Source organism: Cnephaeus nilssonii (assembly GCF_951640355.1).
Source record: "Cnephaeus nilssonii genome assembly, chromosome: 20".
In the NCBI taxonomy this organism is placed as follows: Eukaryota; Metazoa; Chordata; class Mammalia; order Chiroptera; family Vespertilionidae; genus Cnephaeus; species Cnephaeus nilssonii.
The window spans coordinates 45,517,617-45,526,561 of record NC_137091.1 but is presented as its reverse complement, the minus strand read 5'-3'; the positions used below and the strand labels follow the sequence as shown (position 1 = coordinate 45,526,561).

The window sequence follows — 8,945 nt, the reverse complement described above, 5'->3', positions numbered from 1 at the left end:
TACCGAATGCCACCCTCCCAAAACCTGCACAGCATCGCACCCCTACCAAACACCTCCCTCTTATTTATTTATTTTATGTGTGTCCTATCACTTGTCAATTCCTACAGTTATTATTTTTGTCCACATGCTGTTATGTGTGTGCAGTTTGAGGTCCTCGATGGCAGAGACACCATTATTTTTTTCATCTTTGTATTTTTTTAATTAAATCTTTATGGTTGAAAGTATTACATATGTCCCCTTCTTTCCCCCATTGACCCCTTCTAGCACCCCTCCCGCACCCCCCCCCCCACCCCAGGCCTTTCACCACCCTATCGCCTGTGTCCATGGGTTATGCATATATGTATACAAGGTCTTTGGTTGATCTCTTCCCACCCACCCACCCCCGCCTGCCCTCTGAGATTCCCCAGCAGCTCCCTCCTAAACAGTAGCTTCATCATGAGCAGTTCTGTCTGTGAAATCCCAGGTTTGATGTGCTCATGGCATTTCTTTTCCGCCTTTGCATGAAAAGAAATCTATAACTAGTGCACATAAACAGGGCATGGCTTCCTGGCTCAAGCCACTTTGCTCACCCCAAGCCACGGCTACCACCAGCCTGTACTGTGTGGTTGTGTGAATTAGAAACGGCGCCCCCTCCTGGCCTGGGGTGGAAGTTCAGCTGAGTTTCACCCCAGCCCCCGTTGCTGTTTGCTGTCGGGCAGTGCACACGCTGTGTTACTGGATCGAGCTGGCTTGGATGTACCGTAGCTGGGGAAGCTCTGGGCTAATCCACGGGAAGGTCTTACATGTATGGGCGCCATTATTATCATCATCATCATCATCATCATCAACAACATTGTTATTACGATCCCTTTACCGATGATGTGGTTCCGCGGAATCGGGGGGGACAGGGAGACCCCACGCGTCCCATTCCTGCCTCCTCCGTGTCTTCCCAGGGGCTGCGGAAGACGACAGGCCTTACCTAGCGCCCCCAAGCATGAAGTTCAGCCGCAGCCTGTCTGTGCCCGGTTCGGAGGACATCCCCCCGCCCCCCACCACGTCCCCACCCGAGCCCCCTTACAGCACGCCCCCCGCCCCCTCCATCTCCGGCCGCCTCACGCCCTCCCCCCGGGGCGGGCACTTCAACCCCAGCTCCGGCGGCCCCCTCCCCGCCTCTTCGCCCTCCTCCTTCGACGGGCCCTCCCCTCCCGACACCCGCCTGGGCGGCCGGGAGAAGAGCCTGTACCACAGCGGGCCCCTGCCCCCCGCCCACCACCACCCGCCCCACCACCACCACCACCACGCCCCGCCCCCGCAGCCCCACCACCACCACGCCCACCCCCCTCACCCTCCCGAGATGGAGACGGGCGGCTCCCCCGACGACCCCCCGCCCCGACTGGCTCTGGGGCCCCAGCCGAGCCTGCGCGGCTGGCGGGGCGGCGGGCCCAGCCCGACCCCGGGCGCCCCGTCCCCGTCGCACCACGGCGGCGCGGGCGGCGGCCCCGCCCAGGCCCCGGCGCTGCGCTACTTCCAGCTGCCCCCGCGCGCGGCCAGCGCCGCCATGTACGTGCCCGCCCGCTCGGGCCGCGGGCGCAAGGGCCCGCTGGTCAAGCAGACCAAGGTGGAAGGCGAGCCGCAGAAGGGCGGCCTCACGCCCGCGCCCTCGCCCACGTCGCCGGCGTCCCCGCAGCCGCCGCCCGCCGCGGCCGCGCCGTCGGAGAAGAACTCCATCCCCATCCCCACCATCATCATCAAGGCCCCGTCCACCAGCAGCAGCGGCCGCAGCAGCCAGGGCAGCAGCACCGAGGCCGAGCCCCCGCCGCCGCCCGAGGCCGCGGGCGGCTCCCCCGCGCCCAGCACCGCGCCGGCCGCGTCGCCCGCGCCGCCGTCCCCGTCGCCCGCCCCCGCCCCCGCCTCGCCCAGCGGCCCGGCCACCCTGGACTTCACCAGCCAGTTCGGGGCGGCCCTGGTGGGGGCGGCGCGCCGGGAGGGCGGCTGGCAGAGCGAGGCCCGACGGCGCTCCACGCTCTTCCTCTCCACCGACGCGGGCGACGAGGAGGGCGGCGACGGCGCGCTGGGCTCGGGCGCGCCCCCGGGCCCGCGGCTGCGCCACTCCAAGTCCATCGACGAAGGCATGTTCTCCGCCGAGCCCTACCTCCGCCTGGAGGCCGGGGGCGGCGGCTACGGGGGCTACGGCGCCGCCAGCCGCGCCTACGGGAGCAGCGGGGGCAGCAGCGCCTTCACCAGCTTCCTGCCGCCGCGGCCCCTGGTCCACCCGCTGACGGGCAAGGCCCTGGACCCCGCCTCCCCGCTCGGGCTGGCGCTGGCGGCCCGCGAGCGGGCGCTGAAGGAGTCCTCGGAGGGCGGGGGCGCCCCCCAGCCGCCTCCCCGGCCCCCGTCGCCCCGCTACGAGGTCCCGCCGCCCACCCCGCACCACCACTCGCCCCACGCCCACCACGAGCCGGTGCTGCGTCTCTGGGGGGCCTCCCCTCCGGACCCCGCCCGCCGGGAGCTGGGGTACCGGGCGGGGCTGGGCGGCCCGGAGAAGCCCCTCGCGGCCAGCCCGCCCGCCGCGCGGCGCTCCCTGCTGCACCGCCTGCCGCCCACGGCGTCCGGGGTGGGGCCCCTCCTGCTGCAGCTGGGCCCGGAGCCCCCCGCCCCGCTCCCCGGGGTGAGCAAGGCCTGGCGGGCCGGAGCCCCCGAGGAGCCCGAGCGGCTGCCCTTACACGTGCGGTTCCTGGAGAACTGCCAGCCGCGGGCCGGGGGCGCGGGGGGCCGGGGTCCCCCCGCGGAGGATGGCCCGGGGGTCGCGCCGCCCAGCCCGCGCCGCTCGGTGCCCGCCTCGCCCACCTCCCCGCGGGGCAGCGAGGAGAACGGGCTCCCCCTGCTGGTCCTGCCGCCCCCCGCCCCCTCCGTGGACGTGGAGGACGGCGAGTTCCTCTTCGTGGAGCCGCTGCCCCCCGCCCCTGGAGTTCTCCAACAGCTTCGAGAAGCCCGAGTCGCCGCTCACGCCGGGGCCTCCGCACCCCCTGCCGGACCCCCCGACCCCGACCACCCCGCTGCCCCCCGCGCCCCCCGCCGTCGCTGCCGCCCCGCCCACCCTGGACTCCACCGCCTCCAGCCTGACCTCCTACGACAGCGAGGTGGCCACGCTGACCCAGGGCGCTCCCGCGGCTCCGGGGGACGCCCCTGCGCCCGGCCCGCCGGCCCCCGCCGCCCCGGCCGCCCCCGCGCCGCAGCCTGGGCCGGACCCTCCGCCCGGCACGGACTCCGGGATCGAGGAGGTGGACAGCCGGAGCAGCAGCGACCACCCCCTGGAGACCATCAGCAGCGCGTCCACGCTGAGCAGCCTGTCGGCCGAGGGTGGCGGCAGCGCAGGCGGCGGGGGGTGGCGGTGGGGCCGGGGTGGCCAGCGGGCCGGAGCTGCTGGACACCTACGTGGCCTACCTGGACGGCCAGGCCTTCGGGGGCAGCGGCACCCCCGGCCCACCGTACCCTCCGCAGCTCATGACTCCGTCTAAGCTCCGCGGCCGGGCGCTGGGGGCCAGCGGGGGCCTGCGCCCCGGCCCCAGCGGGGGACTCCGCGACCCCGTCACCCCCACGAGCCCCACCGTCTCCGTGACGGGGGCCGGGACCGACGGGCTGTTGGCCTTGAGTGGTTGTTCAGGACCCTCGACGGCAGGTGTGACTGGGGGTCCAGTAGCCGTGGAACCAGACGGCCCGCCGGTGCCCTTGTCGTCCGCTTCGTCCCTGCCGCGGAAGCTGCTGCCCTGGGAGGAGGGCCCGGGCCCCCCGCCGCCGCCGCTGCCCGGGCCCCTGGCCCCGCCTCAGGCCTCAGCCTTGGCCACAGTGAAAGCCAGCATCATCAGCGAACTCAGCTCCAAGCTCCAGCAGTTTGGCGGCTCCTCGGCAGCTGGCGGCGCTCTGCCCTGGGCCCGGGGAGGCAGCGGGGGAAGCGGGGACAGCCACCACGGGGGAGCGAGCTACGTCCCCGAGAGGACCTCCTCCCTGCAGCGGCAGAGGTGAGCAGGGGCTGGGGGTTGGCGATGAAGCCAGAGGGGGCCGGTGCTGTGGGTACCAGAGCCCACCTTCCCCGTAGCTCTGTTCCTTTAAGATCCCAGGTGGTAGAAAGAAATCAGAAGCCGGGCTGGCTTGGTGAAGTTTGCCCTTAAAGAAGCATGCTCTCACAGGTGCTTTAAACGCCCCTTTATCTCAGTAGCTTCTGTGGTCTCCTCCCATCAATCACCATGACAACCCACAGCCCATGAACCAAAAGAGTTACTAACAAAGGAGATTTTTAAAAATATATATATTTTATTGATTTTTTTACAGAGAGGAAGGGAGTGGGATAGAGTTAGAAACATCAATGAGAGAGAAACGTCAGCTGCCTCCTGCACGCCCCCTACTGGGGATGTGCTCAAAACCAAGGTACATGCCCTTGACCGGAATCGAACCTGGGACCCTTCAGTCCTCAGGCCCACGCTCTATCCACTGAGCCAAACCGGTTAGGGCAACAAAGGAGATTGGAGCACAACTTGCAGATGTCTGTGTCCTTCGCGGCTTGTCCGTTCTGAAGATCCCTGAAATCTGCAAGTCCCTTGAGCCCTCTGGAGGGAGGGGGGGGGCGGGGCGCTCAAGACCAGATGCTTTAGGGCACAGTGGTTACGTGTGCGGCCCTGGAGCCAGCCCTGCACTTCCTAACTGGGTGACCGTAGGCAAAGGAGTCACCTCTCTGTGGAAGGGGACAGCATAGAACCCCCCTGAAAGGCCTTTAGAGGCCGTTGTTACAACAGGAGCTGGAGGAGGGGCGGGGCCTCTTACAAACACCCAGCAAGTATAGGTGGGGAACTACCCGGATGGTGCCTACGTGTTCCAAAGCAGCTGGCCAGCCAGGATCGCCACAAAGTTCAAGTTCACTCAAGTCTTAGGGGAAGCAGAGTCACATTCCTGATTTAGACACCCAGAGAATGAAGCGAGGTTTTGTTTTTTTTAAATTCCCTGCCCATCTGTGGAGTTCACTCTGTTTGAAGGTCTGATGTCCTTTGAACGTGGCTTTATCGGGCCATTGAGGATTCTTAAGTATTCTGGGTAGAGCAGAGGATGCTTAATGTAGGCGACAGCTGAACCAATTATTTACCACCTACTAGGTGCTGGGTGCCCTTATGGGTGAGAGGGGGCCCCCCAGTGGACAGGACAGGCAAAGTGTTGCCCTGAGAGAGCTCATAGCCTAATGAGACAGAGGGAGAGGCCAGACAGCAAAATAATTGCAGTCGTCAGGGCGGTGGGGGGTGGGGGGGGGGGGGGGCGGGAAGATGCAATAAGGCAGTGGTCGGCAAACTCATTAGTCAACAGAGCCAAATATCAACAGTACAATGATTGAAATTTCTTTTGAGAGCCAAATTTTTTAACCTTATTCTTCTAACGCCACTTCTTCAAAACAGACTCGCCCAGGCCGTGGTATTTTGTGGAAGAGCCACACTCAAGGGGCCAAAGAGCCGCATGTGGCTCGAGAGCCGCAGTTTGCCGACCAAGCCAATAAGGGAATGGTTAGAGAAGGTCCCTCAAGAGCAAGAGGAGTAGTGACTGGAGGAGGGGGGGGGCAAACCCCAGAGGTACTTGGGGGAACAGTGAGCTAGGCAGAGGGAACAGCCAGTTCAAAGACCCTGAGGCTGGACTGTTCTGGAGGGAGCTAAAGGGATGAGGGGAACCTTTTTCTCCCCTTGTTTCTTCTCTCTTTCATCTCCCTCTCCTCATCTCTCTCTCTCTCTGTTCCCTGTCCCCTTCCATCTCTCTCTCTCCCCTCAACGCTCACCTTCTTTTTGTTCCTCTCCCACCGTCTCCCTGTCTTCCACTCTGCTGTGACTGGCCATAACCCAAAAAGGCAGTATAGAATAGTGGTTAAGAGCTCAGACTTCGGTGCCATCTAACCGGGCTCTGCCACTTCCTGGCTGTGTGTCCTTAGGCAAGTTACTTAACCTCTCTGTGCTGATGACAATTATAGTAACCCGCATCAGGGCGGCCGTGGGGGTTAAATTGAGATGCGATATGTAAAGCACTCAGAACAATGCCTGGCACACGTGAGCATCAGTAAGTGGTGGAGATGATGATTATTATCACTTAATGTCTCTTTTTCTTTCATCTCTCTTGACTGTCACCCTCTCCCTGTCCTCTCATTTCTCTCTCCCTCCATTTCTGTCCTGACATCCATCTTCCCCCCCGCCCCTCGCTCCTTCTCTCTCTTCCCATCTCTCTTCTCTATCTCTTTACCCCGCCCCTATGTCTTTCTTCCTCTCTCCCTACATCTGGACCTCTTCCTCTTTCTCACCTGCCCTTACCCCCCACCCCCTGCCCTCCACCCCGCCCTTGTCACATTCCAGACTCTCCGAAGACTCCCAGTCCTCGCTCCTCTCCAAACCCGTGAGCAGCCTGTTTCAGAACTGGCCCAAAACACCCCTGCCGCCGCTTCCCACCGGGACCGGGGTCCCTTCCGCTGCTGCGGCCCCGGGGGCCACCTCGCCCTCGGCCTCCTCCTCCTCCACATCCACCCGCCACCTCCAGGGCGTGGAATTCGAGATGCGGCCGCCCCTGCTCCGCCGGGCCCCCAGCCCCTCGCTCCTGCCCACGTCGGAGCACAAGGTCAGCCCCGCGCCCCGGCCCTCGTCCCTGCCCATCCTGCCTTCGGGACCCCTCTATCCGGGCCTCTTTGACATCCGCAGCTCTCCCACGGGAGGGGCCGGGGGCTCGGCCGACCCCTTCGCCCCCGTCTTTGTGCCACCGCACCCGGGGATGTCCGGGGGCCTCGGGGGAGCCTTGTCCGGGGCCTCCCGCTCCCTCTCACCGACCCGCCTGCTTTCGCTGCCCCCGGACAAGCCTTTCGGCGCCAAGCCCCTGGGGTTCTGGACCAAGTTCGATGTGGCCGACTGGCTCGAGTGGCTGGGCTTGGCTGAGCACCGAGCCCGCTTCCTGGACCACGAGATCGACGGCTCCCACCTGCCCGCCTTGACCAAGGAGGACTACGTGGACCTGGGCGTGACGCGGGTGGGCCACCGCATGAACATCGACCGGGCTCTCAAATTTTTCCTGGAGAGGTGATGGCTGGCCTGGACGGACCAGCCCGTCCACAGGACCCTGGAGCTCGCCGGCCTCCGGACCTCTGACCCTTATTCTCTCCCTGGGCCGGGGAAGTTGCTACAACTGTGCCCTGCCCTCATGTCCCGAGGCTGGAGGTCTGATTCCAGCCAGACATTTGCACCTCACAGGAGGGGGCAGCTAATGGAGACCGTGTGCGCAGCTGGGAGCCGAGGGGGTGGGCACGGAAGAGACCAGAGGGGGATGGAGGAGGAGGGAAGGGCCGATTCTGGGGAGGGGGGACTGACAGAGCCATAGAGGGCCAGCCCCGAGCCTGACTGGGTGGGGGGGTCGTCCCCCAGGCCGCAGGGGAAGGGGGTGCCCTCAGATTCCACCACCTGCCACCCCTCGAACAACCCTTTCCCCCCTTCTCCAGGCCCCTCCGCTCTCCCCGCCTCCCCTCTCCCTCAGCACACACAGCGGCCCCCCAGCCTCTTGCACGCTCCTTTGCACGCCTGCTTGCCTCTCTCCCCTCCCCGGGCTACAATTTTGCACAAATCTGCCCCCTCGCTGTCTTGCACACGCCGCCGCCTTTGCTTCTGTCCTGCGAGGCCTCAGCTCTGCCCCCCGCGCCCACATCGCACCTCTCCTCCCCGGCGCCGCGCCCCCTGCCCGCGCTCTCCGGCTCTGGCTTGCACGCTCTCCCCTCGGCGCACGCCCCATCCACCTCCCTCCTGGAAATCTCTGGGCCCTTGCTGCAGACACACTTGGGACACCCTCCTCCCCCCCCCCCCCCCCCCCCCCCCCGCTCACAGGCTCCGTGCTCACACTTATTCTCTGGAATACCCTTCTCTCCGTTCCACCCTTGCACACTCGCCGTCCGGCGCATCTCTCCGGACATGCTTGCCTCCGTTTTTTTTTTTTTTTTAAGCACTTTGCCCTCTTCTTCTTGAACCCTACATTCTTCCTCTGCCCACCGCTGCCTGTCACGTGACACCCGACCCCCCCCTTGCCCCGCCCCCCTCGCACTGTCACTTCTATCGCGCGGCTTGCACACCGGCTTCCCGGGAACTGTTTCTCTCTCAATGCTCATTCCTCGCCTCCCTGCCAGGCTCCCGCTCTCTCGCCCCTTCCTCTTCCAAATCTGTCCATCCCCATCGACTCTTTTGTGGACCGTCTCGCACACGCATTCTCGCACACGCATTCTCGCACACGCACCCTCCCGCATTCCCGCTGCGTGTCGGAAGCCCCTCTCTGTCCTTTCCGGATGCCCTCGCGCACCGGCTCTGCTGCGCACTCACTCTTGAGTTTCGGCTTGTTCTTGTCAGCTCCGGGGCGACGCTCTCCATCTCCCCTGGGGAACACCTGCCTTTCGCACACGGCCCCCTCCACCCTCCTGGGGCCCCCTCCACCCTCCTGGGGCCCCCTCCACCCTCCTGGGGCCCCCTCCACACTCCGGGCCCGTCTGACCGGTTCCCTTCCGGGCAGCTGTGTTTTCCGTCCCTGGAAGGAACAGCGCCGCAGCCCCTCTCACTCTGCTGTTCTCTTACGTCTCCACGCGCTTCTCTCTTTGGCAAGAGAGGACCCTCCGTCCGCACCGTCACTGCCTGCTCACCACGCGTCCTCTCCCGGCTGAAGGCTGTGCCCTCCGGCTCAGGCTCCCTCCTCGCACTCCTCCCAGTCGTTCCTGGCCATCTGTCTTTCCATTTTGCACGAAGACCGTCCCCCCTCCCCCGCCGCCCCCCAACCCTTCAGTCTCTCCAAGAAACTGCCCCCTCCAGCATGGCTGTTCCTCCCTGCACGCTCCCCCCTCCCTCTGTTCCTGGGGCTTGGGAATTTTAAACCACCCCTCCCCCTGGGAAGCCCCCTCCCCTACTGTGGGTAAAGGGGGGAGGGCATCG

The 8,945-nt window shown here is 65.3% G+C and overlaps 1 protein-coding gene across 1 annotated transcript in view; it reads left to right on the top strand.

Annotated features, from left to right (window-relative positions):
- SHANK1 (SH3 and multiple ankyrin repeat domains 1) overlaps positions 1 to 7,068 on the top strand; it is a gene marked incomplete at its 3' end in the record, with an annotated part of 49,527 nt that extends 42,459 nt beyond the window's left edge. The window contains 4 exon segments of the mRNA XM_079800584.1: positions 933 to 2,932; positions 2,934 to 3,359; positions 3,361 to 3,998; positions 6,354 to 7,068. Of these exon segments, the coding sequence (XP_079656710.1) occupies positions 933 to 2,932; positions 2,934 to 3,359; positions 3,361 to 3,998; positions 6,354 to 7,068 (3,779 nt within the window).
- Positions 7,069 to 8,945: the final 1,877 nt, after the last annotated feature.